The sequence below is a fragment of the Halichoerus grypus genome, chromosome 6 (assembly GCF_964656455.1).
Source record: "Halichoerus grypus chromosome 6, mHalGry1.hap1.1, whole genome shotgun sequence".
NCBI classification, from domain to species: domain Eukaryota; kingdom Metazoa; phylum Chordata; class Mammalia; order Carnivora; family Phocidae; genus Halichoerus; species Halichoerus grypus.
In genome coordinates, this window is record NC_135717.1 from 129653972 (window position 1) to 129672872 (window position 18901).

An 18901-nucleotide genomic window follows, 5' to 3' on the forward strand; every position below is an offset into this window, starting at 1 on the left:
TTAATGATAAGGGTGGAAAATTAACCATGGGTCCACTTCCTCATCCATTGGTCACACCTTAGCATTTCCTTCCAATTAAGAATTATACCAAAAGGACATCCAGACCTGGGGGTTCTCTGGCATTTTAGTTCTAATGACTGAAGTCTGTCTATTCTTCAGGTCTGACCTTCTCAGCCTCATAACCTGAGATGTGAGTGTGAGAAAAGAGAATAAAGCCCTCATACCTATTGGGCAGAATTACATTTAAACCATCTTGATTAAGAAGGGGATCTCCTGCTCTTCGGTCCCCTTCCATTTCTTTCTCTAGCATGCTCTCTCTCCTCCAGAGACAATTCAACAGCCTCTTTTCAATCCATACTTGGCTTTAAATAACACTCACATTCAGGAAGTTCTTCTTTACATTTAACCCAAATCCCTTCTGCTACAGTTAAAACCCGTTTCGTCAGTGGAGATTTGGAACAGCTGGTTCCCATTCTCTTTATGGCAACTCTTCTTAAAGATTCATAGGCTTATGCAGGATGTCCCTACCAACTTCACCTAAGGCATATAGCTTCCTTTTCTTTAGCATTTTCCAAGAATATTTTCCTATAGTTACTGATAACCAACTGCCTAGTTTGCGGAGAGCTGACTCATGGAGCAAATTTCTACAGCTAAAGAAAAACAATAGCTCCTATCCAATTACTCAAGGGATTACCTGAATTATTAAATACCTCTGCTTTTGTGAAGACCCTGTCAGTTTCAAGTTTGGGGCAGAACAAAGACTAAAACGAGGGCAGAATGCTTTTGGCTGAGTAGGGAAGGAAGCATGTGGGAATGACCAATCTTTGGCCAACTGCCTACAGCTCTGCTCAAGAATAGCGCCTCTTCACGTAAGGTGAGGCATTTTAGAATTTTGACAAATAGCACCCAACGCTGGTCTCTCACTTAAATTTGTAACTCTGCCCCCCACCCCGCCATCACATATCTCAAACTATTTCTTCTCTATAGCATTAAAAAACAAAACAAACAAACAAACAAAAAAACCTTGGAGCAATACTAAAGATCTTCAGCGGACTCTTAGGAGCAAACAACATATGTTCTTAAACATCTGTGCTTTTCCCAAGCTATTTTTTTCCATTATTGTCAAGAGAAAAGAAGCTTAGTGGAATGTTTCTCCACAGAGGCACAAGTCTATAATACTCCCTGTTGACTACATATAAAAGACACAAAATATTAGTTTATTAAAAGCAGCTTCAACCATTGCTGTACAAAGCAGTTCTCCGATGGAACAGATTTATGAAGTAACAGCTGAAAGGTATGCAGATCACAAGATACATGACAAATGTACTTTATTACACGGATCAGAAATACCATATGTACTAGCAGTTACCGTACAATGATACACAACACCCAACTAAGACTATTTAAAGGTTTTGCCGATATTGAAAACTATAAAGACACAACGTGAGAGTGAGAAAGTGTTTCATAAGACAGCATAATGCCAAGACAAGTCATCGCTTTAGGAAATTAAATACACTCTGTATGTTATAAACAATGTATTATAAAACTATGCCATTCTTGAAATCGAAATGTGAAGAACTTTACCCCATTCATTGTTTAAAGCAGATGTTTATAAAAGTTTTTCCATACTTTAAAGTGTAACTTAGAGGAATAAATACCAGACTTAACAACATTAACAAATTTAAGATTTCAGATTTTGTTATTCCCACCAAAAAGATACTTAAGTCTGTAATCGTGGAGCACCAATAGACTATAAAGAGTGAAATAAGCACAACACATCTCAGACATGACAACTTCCTGCAAGGCATTTCTTAGCTAAAAGGACTTCCACAGCTTTCAACCCGATTTCCAAGTACCACGTTTGAATCCATTCTGCTACGTTCCAACCAAGTGGCTGTCCCCCATTAGTTGGACAGGCTAGTGCCCCAAAGTTTGCCTGTTCCATTTTCAATTTCGGTTAGAAGGTTCTTCCTTAGATTGAATCAAAGTCTGTCTCTCTGAAGCCTCCCATCAGGGGCATTCATTCCACAGTCTAGGGCAGCCTTGCTCCCATCTTAATAGGTGCATAACTTTGGGCAGGTATACCTACCTCTTCAAAGCCGTTTCCTCTTCTGAAAATTGGGGTAAGAGTATTGATCCCACAGCATCGTTTTAAGGATTAAATTAAATAACATAGGTAAAGTGTTTAACACATTCCCTAAATGTTGGTTGTTATCATTACTATTATTCTGCCAAATGAGTCTAATTTGACATCACGTATTTTTCTCCTGCTCTAAAATAGGTGATGACCACTGGCATTCAACTACATAAAATTTAGGGTTTTTTGTAAGTAGACACAAATCTGGCCCTGGCTCTCCTGCTGCCTCACGGGGCCCCAGGAACAGCAGTGGCCTTTGACCTGGCATGAGTCCTTAACAGCTCTCCACGCACACCCCTCCCCCCCCAACATTCCCTTGTAAGATTAGTATGTGTCTGCTGCAGTGGCATTCAGGGGAAAAGGATCCTATCTTGTGGCTAGCACAAATTTCAATCACTCTGCCAGGTGGCATCAGAAGTTAGCTAGCAAGCTGCATCAACAGCCCAGCATCTGCTTCTCGATTGCAGTATTTATAAATTTGCGAATTCCTTGACATCTCTTTGGATTCCTCCCACTTATGTTGTGGCCACCGCTTCCCTGATCTAAACTATACACCCCAAACCCTCACAGTCACAAACAATCCATTTCAGGTATTTAAACCAAGGCATTTATAGCCAGTTATTTTGAATTCTCCAACTCCCAAAAATTGTATCCCAGATATAGAAATTTTGAAAATACCCACATTTCCTAATGAGCAAATATGTTCCGCTGCATTTTTATTCTAGGCAGCATGTGAACTAGGGGAGGAACAATCATATCTACATCAGTGTGACACTAGGGGAAAAAAAAAAAAAAGAGGTGCTCAAAGCCACTACTTAACTCCACCTGGAGCTTCGACTAAAGCTCACCTAACTCTGACTGGGGGCTCTGGCACCACTGACTCGGGCCACACCTTTAGGATTGGGTCAGCCCATTCTACAGGAGTACCCAGGGAGCCCCAGGGTGGGTGAAGCTGAAATTTGAGAAAAGGTCTATAAATCCTGAGCCTGCAAAATGGATTGAACCCAACATAGAATGTATTGCTGGGAGGATTAAGTGAGTTAACACTTTGGGGAGTTTAGGATTAAATAATACAGACCAAGGCCTATTTAACAGATAACAAATAAGTGAAAACAATTCTGAGTCCCCTAATTTTAAATTTAATTTCTTAAAAAACAAAAATGAAATGTTATATTCAATTCCTACTGTGAGTTAGCCCACTCTTAATTCCAAAAATGATTTGGTGCTTAGCTTGAGCTCCCTCTGGTGGTTTTACAGCAATTCCCTGGAACAGATGAGCCAAATAACTGACAAATTTTAAAAAGATAAGCTAATCATGTAAAAGATGAAAGGACTACGCTATACTTAATGTACGACTTTTAAGAATAAAGCAACAAAGAAGTGATTGTACCCAGGCACTCATTTTGGAATGCCAGTCCCAACTTCCTGCCAAGCTCTGGAGGTGGGAAGAATCTTGCCGGCCGTACAGTTCAGGGTGCTTTAGAGGCCCCAGTCACACCCTCGTGCAAGACAACTTCTCTTTCAGAGCCACCTTTTGAGAGGCCATAGGACAACTGAGCATGTTTCCCAAATAACTTTTTTAGCAGTGGTGTTATTTTAGGTGAAATCCTGCATAGACACGTTTCGTCACTAGACAAACTTCAGTGAACGTCCTCACATCAAGAGGCCCTGGATGAGAGCTCAAAGCTACCGCTGGAGTCAAATTAGAAGTTATCAGCCACAGAACACATGAACATGTCCCTGGCACTGGCCTCTGCTCTCAACTTAAAGCAAATGCAGCTACAAAATACCAGACAACGCTGCTTCATTTTAAGGAAACCCCAAGTGTGTAACATCACTAATGCAGCCAACTCCTATGATGGCATAACAAGTAAATAACTCAGCTAGTGTATTTAGGCTGATATTGCCAGTGGCTACAATGTTAGCAACTTTTTTATTTCATGACACACATGTATTTACTTTTTCCTCACAAAATATTTTTTGTTCGTAACTATACCAAAAGGCAAAAAAAGCCATGGATAACATTTATTTTTTCCAACCATTTTCTTTCTATTAGGTTCTTTTGAGAAAATCTACTTTAAGTATTTAAAAATTATCCACCAACCTTTTGGTGAACTCATCACTGAGTAAATTGAGAAAAGTCTATTATATAAAATAATTTTAAGGTTTTACTGGCATTAAATTTTATTGATTCAAATCTCCTCAAAGACTTAGGTCACGTCCTCCTATTTCTCTCTATATGGTGTCACAGCCTAGCGCATGCCTGGCATAAATCTGTGTCTTGATGACCAAGTGACTTTACTCTAATAGATTTCACTTTTTTTTTTTAATTTTATTATGTTATGTTAATCACCATACATCATTAGTTTTTGATGTAGTGTTCCGTGATTCATCGTTTGTGCATAACACCCAGTGCTCCATGCAGAACGTGCCCTCTTTAGTACCCATCACCAGGCTAACCCATCCCCCCACCCCCCTCCCCTCTAGAACCCTCAGTTTGTTTTTCAGAGTCCATAGTCTCTCATGGTTCGTCTCCCCCTCCGATATCCACCCCTTCATTTTTCCCTTCCTACTATCTTCTTTTTTTCTTTTTTAACATATAATGTATTATTTGTTTCAGGGGTACAGGTCTGTGATTCAACAGTCTTACACAATTCACAGCACTCACCATAGCACATGCCCTCCCCAGTGTCTATCACCCAGCCACCCCATCCCTCCCACCCCCAACCACTTCACTTTTAACTTGGTTTTCCTCTGAAGCTAACAGCCTCTTTTGAGTAGATGCTCACAAGGTCAAAACCTCCTCAGTCTCCTTCTTTGTGTCCCGAGCATCTGGAAAAGATCCTAGCACTTAGTAGGCACTCAATAAATGTTATTCCAGTGAACATATAAGGATGGTTAAAAGGACTACCGTGAAATTTCAGAGGGAATACAAAGTTTAAATTCCCTAACTAAAAATAAATTTAAACAAGAGTGAAATTAGTAAACTGTAGCAAGACAGACTTAACGAAAATCATCTCATTTACCAGCATTTCCGACAGTATATTCTATTCTTCAGAACACTAGTTTGAAAGAGTTAAAGTTGAATAGTTTTCTTTACTGTTAGATCTCTAGAATACTATACTGATACTTTCTGTGAATCTTCCAAGTATGTAGCATTTCCCAAACTGATGTGACTATGAAATATATTTTTCACCATGCATTCAGAAAAACTGCTTCTGAGAAACATACTCTGCAGAATGCTGTGTTATATTAGGCTGCACAATATAAAAACCGAAGACCATTAAACTAGTTCCCAGGATGATCTATCTACTAAACAGATGGAGCATACTAATTTGTAGATGTTAATACTCTACCAAAAAAACTTAAGTTTTTTTTTAACAATTTAATTGAAGGTGGTCTTCTCTACTACTAGAAAACCTTAAGGATGTATTAAAGAAAAGCTCTTCAAGATCTTGATAAAATATCTTTTATTCTAAATTAAAATCAAAACTCCAAACAAGTAGTGCTTATAAGATCCACTGACATTCTATTTTAAATTATATAAAAGTTTTCTTTAAACCTGAATCACCTCAAATTTGTCAGTAGATCTTTTTTTTTTTTTTATTTTTACTAAGACCCAACAGTTACAACCACAGTAACACTTGATAGAATTGCAATGTCTGAGAATCCCTGCACACTGGGAAGCATCCAATTAAAGTATCGGTGTAGCTTTCATTCATCAAAGATTTTATTCAAGCTCCCAAAACAAAGTTGAGGAGTTAAGTTGGGTTTGAATTGAAGAACAAGGCCAAGTGAAATCTGGAAACCAAGTTTTCATTTGGTGGAAGTTGAAATCCATGTACACATTCTAACCAAAGGCCTGTCCCATGTAGGAGTTTTCAAGTTTTTAAGAGTCTACCAGGCTAAACCCTTTGCTGCCTTTACTTTGCTTTTCCCCTTCCCTTTTTCTCGCTTTGCCTTCAGCCTTTTCCTCTGTCTCTGGTTCATCCATACGGGGTACTGTCCATGCTGGTCTAGAAGACTCTTCTTGTTTCTCTTAATTTCAGTCTCCATTTTCATGTCATCTGAATAAAAGACAGAAAACTATTCATGCTCATGAATGAAGAAACGATCTTGTGAAAAAGCATGTGAATGCAATAAGAACATGAGAACTGAAAGTGGTCTGAAACTGCAAAAGAAAAAAGTCCCTTTTTCTGTGGAATGCTCTTTGACTAACACTGAACACTCCTCACAGCACATTCAATGGACTCAGACATGCTCCCATGTATTCCTACAACCATGAAAGACATAAAAAGTATTTATAAGGAACTAGAGATGTCATTTAGTGACTAAGAAACTTTCTGAAGAATGTTGTCATGAGTGTCCATTTTTGGAATAGTAAAAGTTAAACAGGAAACATACATTTAGGATGTATGGGTTTGAGTCACTGCATGAAGGGTAAGTGTATGGCTGTGAGCATTTGTGAGTCAGAAGAACATTTCTCAGATTAAGTGCTTTCTTGAGCTAAATAAGACAGCTGAGCCTACTAAGAGCAACGACGCTTTTAATGGACAGGCCTTAGAAGCAAATGAACTATTAGGAATGGCTGGCCACTTCCAAAAAAGTGTACTTGGAAGAAGTGGAGCAGTAAGCAACAAGCTTGTGATGACAGAGATGGGCAGATGACAAAGAAAAACCTGGATGGGGGGGCTTGGCTCGCTCAGTCGGAGGAGCATGCGACTCATCAGGATCCTGAGTTCAAGCCCCATGTTGAGTGTACAGATTACTTAAATAAAAACTTTAAGAAAAAAAAAAAAGAAAGAAAACCTGGATATAGGGGCGCCTGGCTGGCTCAGTCGGTAGAGCATGTGATTCTTCATCTTGGGATCATGAGTCTGAGCCCCACACTGGGGGTAGAGTTTACTTAAAAATGAAACAAAACGAAATGAAAGAAAAGAAAAGAAGGGAAGGAAGGAAAGGAAAGAGAGGAAAGAAAGAAAAGAAAGGAAGGATATACGCTGGGCTGCCACTCTTTCTTACCCAGGCAACACCCAGAGATCCAGCTCCACTAAACAGAAGGCCTGGCAGGAAGTTCAGTGCGGCCATGCTGCGGTACATCTATCACCAACCTTATCTGCTGTGAATGTTTCCCAGAATGTCCTTCCCTGGGAACTCACCAGGGTATATGGGGTCTTCCATGATCTCTACTGCCTGACATTATATTAATTCATCTATCTGGTTTACTTTCAGTCTCCTCTGATATGTAAATCCCATCAGGATGGAGGCCATTTCTCCTATATTTATCATGTTTCCTCAGTGCCTAGAATAGTGCCTGCTATATATCAGCCATTCAATAACTAGTTGTTGAATGATTGTTAGGTACTGTTCTAGGTTCTGGGGATACAATGGTCCAAATGTGCTCCTTGCTGTCATGGAGCTTACGACGTTCTATTGAAGGGAGCATAACAAAGCAAACTGTAGCCTGTGTTAAGTGGATTTTTAAAAAAAAGCACAGAACCAGATTAAGTAGGACCTGGTAGGCTCTGATGAGCACATGGAAAGACAATGAGATGCTTTAAGCAAGGGAATGCCATCACTTGCCTTACATTCCAAAAATATTATACTGGTTGATATGTCAAAAATGAATCGAAAGGGAGCAAGAGCTGAAGAAAGAAGTAAAAAAGCTATTATCTTCGTTCAGGCAAGGGATAATGGTCATCTTAAAGTGCAAACATGAAAGGAGGAGGAATATGGACAGATTCCTGCTGTATTTTGGAGGTATTAAAGATGTGCTAATGGTTTAGAGGTGGGAGATAAAGGGAAAAGAGATCAAGGTAACTACTAGGTTTGTGGCTTACGAAACTCATTGAGAAAATGAAATAAGGGGAAACGCGAACCTGAGGGCAGAGATGAGCAACCATATTGAAAACAGGTGGATTACTAAATGGAGAGACTCCCTCACCCTTAGTTCTATCCCTACTGAGTTCCTGAAAAACTCCAAGAAGGAGGGTAGCCAGACATGGACATGGGCAGGAAATGAGAGAATTCCTCTCTGAGGATGATGACAGTAGAGAAGAGATCTAGTTTCTGATATAGATAGATCCTCCACAACAAAACCACCTAGGTTCAGTCCAATCATTCTGCAAGTCTAACAGTTGATAAGCCCTCCCCCACACCTCGTCCCCTCCCTGGAAGGCTTCCATTCATCATCTCAGTGCTTTACTTTTAAATATAAACAACCACTGATCACCAGATACTGGAGAAAGCCTCCAACATGAAAGAGAAAGACAAAAATAATGGAATAGAAGGTGGGCACTCGGGGAAGAACTCAAGAGAACAGACAATGCATAGAGTAGATCAAAATTTCTCAAACTATAATTAATACCCTTAATGAGATCAGAGAAGTTATGTCCATTAAGAACCTCAGGCTATAACAAAGAAAGAAGAAAAAAAAGAACTTTCAGAAATTAAAAATACAATAGCAAAACTAAACAAATCAATGTAACAAATAGATAATAAAGCTATAAAAATCAGAAAGTATAACAAGAGAAAACAGAAAGCAGGAGAGAAAACTAGAGAATAAATCTAAGACTCAAAAGTGAATAGGCATCTAGCATCCAGAATATATAAGGAACTCCCACTAGAACTCAACAAAAAGACAATCCAATTTAAAAATGGGCAAAGGACTTGAAAAGATCTTTCTGCAAAGATGATATACAAATGGCCAACAAGCATACGAAAACATGTTCAACAGCATTAGTCACTGAGGAAATGCAAATCAAAACCACAAGTACTACTTCACACCCTGTAGGATGAGGCAATTACCCAAAAAAAGAAAGGAGAAAGAAAGAAACAAACAAACAAACAAGTATGACGAGGATGTGAAGAACCCTCATTCACTGCTGGTGGGAATGTAAAATGGCACGCCTGATATAAAAACCAGTGAACAGAATTATCAAATGACCTAGCCAATTCCATTCATAAGTACAAACAAACCCAAAAGAACTGAAAACATGTATTCAAACAAGAGTAAGTACACAAACGTCCACAGCAGCACTACTGACAACAGCCAGAAGGTGGAAGCAACCCAAATAGCCATCCACCAAAGGATGGATGAACAAAATGTGGTATGTACATCAACTAGAGTATTACTCAGCCCTAAGAAGGAAGTACTGATACATGCTCCAACACGGATGGACCTCAAAAACATTACGGTAGATGAAAGAAGTCAGACACAAAAGGCCACGTGTTATGATTTCATTTATATGAAATATCCAGAATAGGTAAATCCATAGATACAGAAAACACATTAGTGGTTGGTTGCCAGAGACTGTGGGAAGGAAGGGAGAGAGAGACTGTTTTATGTGTATAGTTTCCTTTTAAGGTGATGAAAATGTTTTGGAAACAGGTGATAGTCGGACATCATCAATGTACTAAATACTACTAACTGTATACATTAAAATGATTAATTTTATGTTGTGACTTTTACCTCAATGACCAAAAAAAAAGAGCAAATGGGCAGAGGCAGTGTACATATGAGGAAACAGAGACACAAGTGTTAAGAAGTTTCAAGGAGAGCTGAAATAAAGCAACAGACTGAGAAGTGTGAGATCAAGGGAAGGATTTTTCTTTCTTTCTTTTTTTGAGAAGGGACATTCCAGAACACATTTATGCCGTTTGAATGACCCAGTGTGAAAAGAGATTGATAAGCAGGATGCATGAGTACAGCCCTTGAGAATGGAGAGAATTCAGAACACAAATGGAGAAACTGGCCTTTGAGAGAGTATCAGCCAAGAGGGAAAACTTCTCCGATTGGAAGGCTGAGGGTCGCTGCTCTCTTCCTTGGACCCCACATAAATATACTTCTATTTTAAGAGCCTGATTATTATGCGCACTTATTTCAGTTTGCTGCCAAACTGTTATAGGATGTGAAACCCAAGGAGCCTTTTCCCGTGCTGAAACTAGTACTATACACAGCCTCCAACTGCAGACTATGATTAAGACAGAGGTACCTAGAATCTGTCAAAATCGAATACAGGGAAACTCTGATTTTTCAGGAAAATAATGTAATGGCATATAAGGATTTTTTGAACGGGAACTAGATGTTGCAAAGGATAAAATGAAGAAAGATCTCCTATCTTGCCCAGTCCCTGACTGAATAGTGTACCCTTCCAATGAGGCTGCATCTACGTTTGTCTACTGCTGTTGTACTGTGCACTTCTGAGACACTCAGGCTCTTGTATAAGCACCAAAGGCACACCCTGAATAATCCAAAACATGCCTACTCACGTGAACTGGCTTTAAAATAGTTTAGCATAGAATCACGTGCAGGAAAGATCGGAGGACAGTCAAAGAGGGAAAAAAGAGTCACAAAAGGAAACTGATAGAATTATTATTTTTAAAATGAAGCACATAAACTCACCTTTTTCATCTTGTACCACACATTGAGTTTTCTCTTGACAATGTCTGGGTACCACCACGGTTGCTATCTCTTGAACATCTTTCATTAAAACATCACTATCTACTTTAAGAATACTTTTAAGTCTGCTGAGTTCCTTCGGGGCATTCTTTTTTCTCTTTTCTGCACGCATCTTCCTTTTCCACTTACTCCGTAAGCTTTTAGCCATATTTTACCTGAAAAGCTAACAGAAATACATATACAAAAGCAAAAATTTACTATTAAAAAAAAGGGCAAATCCTTGGAAAACTAGGTCAAAAGGTATCTCTACAAAACATGAACAAACGGAAAGTAAAACTTCACTCTGTTCATGATTTATGATGGCATAATGGACAAATTATGTGAGGGTCAACATGGCATATACAGGCATTAAATAACAAGAGCACCCAATCAAACTCCCTATGGTCGCTGGCAAACAATAAGTCAGGCCAATTCTGAAAGCTCCTGGAGTTTCCACACAAGATGCAGAAATTTAATTTCCCCCCAAATGCAAAGAGCATTACCACTTCATATTTATGCAACAACTTCAAATTACAAAATGGTTGGCTTTTGTTTTTTCATGGGGTTTTTTTTGTATTCTTTAAGTAGGCTCCACGTGGGCTTGAACTCAGGACCCTGAGATCAAGACCTGAGCTAAGATCAAGAGTCTGACTTAAATGAGTGAGCCACCCATGCCCCCCAAATGTTTTTACACTTGATTTCCTTGAAGCCTATAGGACATGCCACCTGTCTTCCTCATTATCCTCCCCTTAATTCAATGTAGCTATTTTAAACTTATCTATTTCCACTCCTGTTGTTCTTCACCCCCTAGCCTCAGCCCTGAATACTCCATATGGCAGTTAGTATGAGCTTTTAATTTTTTTTTTTAAGGGAGAGACTGAGAGTGCCAGCAGGGGGTGGGGGGAGAGGGAGAGAGATAGAGAATCTTAACAGACTCCATGCTCACAACCCTGAGATCATGACCTGAGCTGAAATCAAGAGTTGGATGCTTAACCAACTGAGCCACCCAGGTGCCCGTAGTGTAAGCTTTTAAAAACTTAGAACTTTTCATTCTTTCATGGAATTCTTTAATGATATCCCACCTCATATTCATGATCTACAAGATTATTTGTGACCTAGCCCTGCCTCCTTCAACTGTCACACCTCATGCTCCAAGCTCCATCCCATCCCCAAGTACCAATTACATCTGAAAAAAGTTCAATCAGTGACAACCTAGGGACATTATGGGATGTGAGAAGGAATGGGAAGGAATTACAGGTATTATAAAGGGTTGGGAGGAAGGCTTTTGGGAGTGATTTATGACACTATCTTGATTATGCTGATGGATGTTTGTATACAAATATCAAAAATTACATTACACACTTTAAACATGTGCAATTTATTATACACAATCAAGCAGTTAAATAAAACATTAAGACATGATTTTGGAAAAAAAGAAAGAAAAATTTAAAAGTCCAAACTATGGCCACTTTAGCACCTTTCCAATTTGCTGCTCCTATGCCTGGGAATGATCTTCCTAACGCTTGCTCCTTCGCTTAAGTACCTCAGAGAGGGCTTCTCTGACCCCCACCCCTATAGACTCCCCTCCTTTATTCTCCACCATATCATCCTTTTCTTTCCTTTTAAATAGGAATCTGAAGTTATTTACTTTATTTTCTGTCATCCCCGGTGGACTGTAGGCTCCACGAAGGCAGGGACTAACTAAATACACCTTGTTCACCGTTGGATGCCCCAATGCAGTGTGCTTTTGTTGAATGGATAACTAGTGGAGTTACAGTTTTTGGACGCCCATCACAACTCATTCTGTTCCCCTGTCTACAACAACCCAAAACTTCGAGGGGCAAGGATAGAAGGGTTGAGGTAAACAACAATCTTGAGGGCCCAGGTTAACCTGAGCGAGACTACCGAAGAAGGAGGGCTCCACCACGCACAGAGCACAGGGAAGCCCGGGGGCCACCACCAAGACCACGGGAGACCCTCGTCCCTGAAGCAGGTCTGCGTCTCCGCCGGGCTCAATCTTACCCAGAGAGCGACCAGGCTTGAGACAAGATTCTCTACGGACGGCGGGATCTAGCGCCAAGTTCCATTCCCCACTAGACCGGGAAATCGGAGAACTCACCCGGAAACTCAGACGCCGCACTCAGAACCACGCTGACCGGAAGCCTCCGCACTTCCGCCTTCCGGGCAGCCCCTTCCACAAACTCCTGGGAGTCCCGGGCGGGCGCACTGCACGCCGGGAGCCAAGATGCCCCGGAAAGCCTTGAGAGGCGGGTCCTTCCGGAGTCTGGCGCTGACGTATTTCCTTTGATGGAAGTGCGACTTTGGAGCTTGACTCCTCCCCTATGGGTTTCCAAGGGGGATTTGGACAATGAGGAAAATAGCGGGAGGGCGTTGTGCGTGAGCCGGTTAGCTCCGACACTCTAACCCCAAGAGCGATCCTGGCCAGGTGACCCTGCCTGCCAAGTAGTGAGCTCAGAGCTGACCTTTACATTCTCAGGTCCTGCATCACGGTTCACACGGTACTCATGGATTTCCTAAAATGGAATCATCCCAGATCACGTGTTCTTGGAGAATCGGAACTGAAATCATCTTTACTTGAAGCCCTTAAATTTTCCTATCTGGGGTGACGATCTCATGAATGTACGCATTTGTCAAAACTGATGAGGAGGCGAAAGGCAGGCTGAGGACAAAGCATAAGCTGACACCCTGCAACCTCCCCCCACCCCCCACTCCTGGGTGGGACATGTGTGATATTCTTCCAGGAATCTCCTGGCTTAATGTTAATACCTTGCTAGAGGGGAAAAGAACCTTAACTTGACAATGGCAAGACCTCTGGTATCTACAGGTACCTTGGAGGTCCATCCTCTTTAGCATATCAAAGTTCTTTTGAAACCTCCCTTTTCCTTACTAACCACAACTCCGGAGTATATAATCACCACTCCTCAAGACCCAGGTGCAGCAGCTCTTTCTGCCCACAGGTCCTGTCCCCATCCTTCAATAAAACCACCATTTTGCACCAAAGATGTCTCAAGAATTCTTTCTTGGTCTTTCTTGCACTCTGTGATAGGCTCTATGTTGGGTATACAAAGATGACAAACTAAATTACCGGCTTCAGGAAACTTTAGCCCCTGATGGAGGGACCAGGCTTAAAAGTCACACGGAACATTGCTTCAACTCCCTCACCGAACTGGAAGAAGCCCCTGGGACAGGAGGCACAGTGGGTAGCACTGAATACCTGACTAGAAGTGCACTGGTTCCCCACCTTAAAGGCATGCTACACAACAAGCACCAGCCAGTAGGGCCTCTGCAGTCAGGGCTCTCCCATGGAACGCCCAACCTGAATAATCACTGAGAATTACAAAGGCTTCTGGGATTCAGACGGTGACCCCATGTTGTCCAGGCTCTAGGTGGTGACGACTTCAAGGCAAAGCTCTACAAAGATGAACAAGCAAAATTCCCAGCTGTTCCAAGGCCCACAGCTGGCTGCTGCCACCACTAATTCCCCAAAGTGCATCAAGTGGATCAAAGCCTTGTGTGAGGAGGCCTGCAGAAAAAAAAATGTACGCAGGCAGACAGAGCCCACTGCACCTTTCCCAAAATTACATTCCGTAAAAACAGTTCTCAGATACTGCTGTTTTCCTCCTACCTCTGGCTATACTTTGTACCTTGCATATGGAGTTGCCGATCGCTCTGAGTCCTGCTAATTCCACTTTTTAATATATTTCTGGAGTCCGCATATTTTCACCTTTACTTGTTATAAGAAACTGAAGTTGTATGTACCCTTTTATCCAGCAATTCTGCTTCTAGGTATATTCCCCTATCTAGGCAAACTCCTATCTATGCACACTGGGACACATACAGGGACAAACAGAGCAGCACTGATTTTGCCAGTAAAAAAGAAGGAACCATATAAAATTCTTCGACAGGAAAAGGTATGAATAATTATGGTTCATTGATAAAATATAATAGTCTGCATCAGTGGTTTTCAAACTTCTTGGTCTTGTGATCTCTTTACAATCTTAGAAATTACAACATTTGTCATATAAGAAATTAAAACAATTTTTAAAATTTTATTTAAGTCCTTTAAAAAAGATAAATGAATTACATGTCTACATTATTTTTATTAAAAAACTATTTTCCAAACCAAAAAATAATTTACTGAAAAGAATGGCATTGTTTTACATTTTTTAAATGTCACATCTGTTTTTGCTTATTATCTTTAGTCACAATTCAGTGCCTTCTGCCTTTGGACTGCCAATAAGAATTAATAGTAGCTGACGTTAACTAAGCACTTAGTTTAAATGACATATCCATCTCATTTAATCCTTATAATAGTCCAATAAGGTAGGTATTACGATTCCTATTATAAAGATGAGGCAAAAGACCTAAGAAAGGATAAATAACTTGCCAAAAGTCACATCATCAGTTGGTTGCACAGCAAGGATTCCAGTTTAAATGCTCTCACCCACTATACTATGTTAAACTTGAGTTGAGCATCATGCAACTAAGTATTCAACAATTAATTGATAAGGATGGAGTCAAATTTACATCTAAAACTCACCAAAGGCTAAATCTATATTATTAATTTATTTCAACTTAATAGCTAGGGAATGATGCTTAGTGGGTATTATGGGCCGAGTTGTGCCCCCCGAGATTCATATGATGAAGTCTGTCTTAGTCTATTTGGGCTGCCATAACAAAATACTAGAGCCTGGGTAGTTATAAACAACAGAAATTTATTTCTCAGTTCTGGAGGTTAGGAAGTCCAAGATCAAGGTGCTCGCAGATTCAGTGTCTAAAGGCCCTTTTCCTGGTTTGAAGATTGTGTCTTTTTACTGTTACCTCACGTGACAGAAAGGGTGAGGGATCTCTGTGGGGTCACTTTTGTAAGAGCACTAATCCCATTCATGAAAGCTCCATCCTCATGACCTAAGCATGACCCAGAAGCCCTACCTCCTCATACTAGCACACTGGTCATTAAGTTTCAGCATGTGAATTGGGAATGGGGGTGGGAGACAACAAACATTCAGACTATTACAAGGTCCTAAGCCCTAGTATCTCAGAATGTGACCATATTTGGAGACAGGGTGTTTACAGAGCTAATTAGGGTAAAATGAGGTCATTAGGGTAGGCCCTAATCCAATATGACTTGTGTCCTTGTAAGAAGAGGAAATTTGGACACAGGACAAGTACAGAGAGAAAACCGTGTAAAAACGGGGAGAAGATGACCATCTACCAGCCAAGAGAGCGATCTCAGAAGAAACCATACTATGATCTCAGACTTCTAGCCTCCAGAACTGTGAGGAAATAAATTTCTGTTTAAGCCACCCAGTCTGTGGTACTTTGTTATGGCACCCTAGCAAACTAATACAGTGAAGGCATTTGCAAAAGTTTGCTTGGCCACTGCTATAATTTTTATATGGAACCTGTACTTAAAAAAAACTAATAATGTCATGTTTTATGTCAAAATATCTGACTTTCAAGAAGACATTTCATTTTTAATTCATCATTGTATAATGAAATGTCATTAACATTTTAATATAATGCTGAATAATTCGATGGAATTTACCTTTTACACTTTTTCCTTTCTAAATAATAAATAAGATCAAAATCTTCTAGTAGAAGGAAATTTATACTTTATAATGGTAAGGACACAAGTACTGTAAAGGAAAAATTTAGATAAAATCACTAGACACAGATAAACTGACAGTCTAATCTACTCATGAAATTATTTTTGAATTGCAGATGAACAATCTACACATGGCAAATTTAGGATTGAAAAAACTGAAAAACAGAATTTTGATATCTCCTGAGATTCTAAATCAAGGATTTAGAAATGAGATACCATAAAGAATAGTAAGATTTATATTATTAGTATATAATCTAGTAATTATATCACATATTTAATATAATATATATTACATATAATCAGAATTATTATTATAATCACTTTTATACAATAGTAATACAGATATTACTAGTATACTATATAATAGCTCAGAAGTACATACCATACGAAGAAAGTCACAAAAGTATTTAATAGTTAATTATATCTCAAACTTTATTACTTAATCAATCAGTTTCCATATACTGCTTTCAATCACTTTTTATTAACTGCTTCCAAAAAGCGCAACAGGTGCAGGAATAGGTTGATGACATCCAAGTAGAGGCTGATGGCAGCTAATACATACTCTTCAGGTGACAGCTTATGCATCAATGAGTGTGTGTCATAGATGATGAATCCACAGAAAAGCAGGGCTCCCACAGCAGCCAAGATCAACTCCATTGTTTGACTATAGAAAAATAACTATAGGCAAGAAATTAATCAGTTTATATTTAAGAACTGTATTAAGCATACTTAAGTTACTTGCTCTTGAGTTATATATGCTATATACATATTTAATGCTTTACAACTTGGAATGCAAATGTTAAAATTAGAAAAAGGCAAGGCAGGTCCATCCTCAATTCTGTTGGATGAAAGGATGAATGGATGAATCAATGGATATCCTCCTTTCTATTAAATTACCCACAACTTCGAACAGTAGCATTCCAAATATAAATTATTTTAAAAAAATATTTCTTTTTCAGAATTATATGTGCCACTGGGAGGTTAGCAGTTCCAAGTGAGGGCCTCTTTCTCTGTAATTTAAGTCATATGTTCATCTTTCTTTTAATCGATAATATTAACATAAGACCTTGATTTTTTTAAGATAATTTTTTAATCATTCTATATACAAATGTTCCAGATAATTATAACTAAGTGCCCTATCATAAGAGTACCTCTTACAGCTTTTTGAGATTATTTATACTGACATGGCCAGAATTATATTTCAAGTTACTATTTTAAAAACAACTTACCTTCAAGATTCCTGACAAGCACAAAATCCACAAAACAGCAAACAGTCTATAAAAACAAAATATTAGTAATTTAGAATAGTGTTCCTTTACCAACTATGTAAGCTGATGCAACATTTTCTGAAGAAATAAATCCATCCTGATAATTGCCAAAGAATAAGTAAAATATAAGAGTTCATAAATATACAATGAATACTGTAGAATACTCAGAAATTGAAAAAACAGCCATCTACTCAACATTTGTTTTTATGGTGAACAAAACTAATTGGAAGTACCATCTTTAAAGTTTTCAACCAGAACACAAAGAAAATATTGATATAAGCAGAAATATCACTAGAAGCATTTTAAGACAGAGACCTATAAGACTTTTAGAAAATATATACATGAACAAATGAAACATAACTGCAGTTTTAAACCAAATAACAATGTCAAATTAGTCTGTGAACATGCATATCTATTAAAGTTCCCAATGTACTCCCTATTTTATTCTAATGTATTATAGAAATTAATATATGCAAATAATAAATTTGCCACTGCTATAATTTCATGAGTTACCATTCATACATATTATATATAATGTATAGTTATGTATTATAACATAAAGTATAAATATATGACAAAGGACATCTAAGCAGTCAGTCCTTTGTTATCAAATATGAGACTTACAAGCCTGAACACACATCTGTTGCTTCAGGCCACAAGGAAGTACTGGGGTCAAATTTACCCTCTCTCCTTAAATAAAAACCACACAAAACATATGACTGAACAGCAAGCAGCACGGCGCAGTAACTCCTGAGATAAGGGAAGCGAAGGAGGTAAGCTCTGTAACTGACCCAGCTCAAAAGTATTTCCAGACCAAAGCGTGGCAACAAGAACCCATATGAAGCCCCCTGGTCTCCCTGAGTTGAAGTGGTAAGAATTCAGAGGTCAGAGGGGCCATGGTGGCTAGGATTTGTGGAGGAAAGTTCCAGAAAGGAGGGATCTATAAAGAGAGCTAGCTAGCTCTGGTGATATGCAGAGAATTCCCTCCCAGTCTTTAGCTGAGCACAGATCAATGCATACATATGAAGAAGTGACAAAGGCTGGGGGAAGAAACACCATGGAGAAGCAGGCAGAACAATCCTCAAAGCCCACACAGGGCCAGGAATAGTTCACATTCACCCCAGCCAAAGTGGAAAGACCTCCTAAGACATGGGGCTTTGAATAATTCTTAGAAAGGTATTGTCTCAATAGTACGGCCAAATTAGCCCTAACCTAAATGCTGTTCTGGACCCACCTAACAAGGGCTTAAAAGCAAGCGTCAAAAGGTTCAGACAGTTTTGGGCGCCTGGGTGGCTCAGATGGTTAAGCGTCTGCCTTCGGCTCAGGTCATGATCCCAGGGTCCTGGGATCGAGTGCCGCATCAGGCTCCCTGCTCCTTGGGAGCCTGCTTCTCCCTCTGCCTCTCTCTCTCTCTCTCTCTCTGTCTC

General features: G+C 39.4%; 2 protein-coding genes across 4 annotated transcripts in view; both read right to left on the bottom strand.

The window, feature by feature from the left end:
- Window positions 1-1198: 1198 nt before the first annotated feature.
- LLPH (LLP homolog, long-term synaptic facilitation factor) lies at window positions 1199-12841 on the bottom strand. 2 transcript variants are annotated; one of them, XM_036094724.2, is made up of 3 exons: window positions 12697-12841; window positions 10542-10761; window positions 1199-6204 (listed from the first exon to the last, which is right to left on the bottom strand). In XM_036094724.2, exons 2-3 carry the CDS (start codon window positions 10744-10746, stop codon window positions 6035-6037), a joined length of 375 nt encoding a protein of 124 aa, XP_035950617.2. In that variant the 5' UTR covers window positions 10747-10761; window positions 12697-12841; the 3' UTR covers window positions 1199-6034. The 2 variants fall into 2 exon arrangements, with proteins under 2 accessions (XP_035950617.2, XP_077932357.1); XM_078076231.1 differs by having other exon boundaries at window positions 12600-12794.
- A 3771-nt stretch (window positions 12842-16612) lies between these two features.
- TMBIM4 (transmembrane BAX inhibitor motif containing 4) overlaps window positions 16613-18901 on the bottom strand; it is a 28838-nt gene continuing 26549 nt past the window's right edge. For both annotated transcript variants that reach the window (XM_036094723.2, XM_078076234.1), the window contains exons 6-7: window positions 17436-17481; window positions 16613-16884 (exon numbers count right to left, since the gene is read on the bottom strand). In XM_036094723.2, the coding sequence (XP_035950616.1) occupies window positions 16678-16884; window positions 17436-17481 (253 nt within the window). In that variant the 3' untranslated portion in view covers window positions 16613-16677. The remainder of the gene's footprint in view (window positions 16885-17435; window positions 17482-18901) is intronic.

Bases quoted from the DNA above. Each gene is read 5' to 3' on its own strand.
- LLPH (XM_036094724.2), bottom strand. From the start codon at position 10,746: ATGGCTAAAAGCTTACGGAGTAAGTGGAAAAGGAAGATGCGTGCAGAA. The intron at 6,205-10,541 runs GTGAGTTTATGT...TCTTTTATTCAG, and splicing joins TGTGGTACAAGATGAAAAAG to ATGACATGAAAATGGAGACT.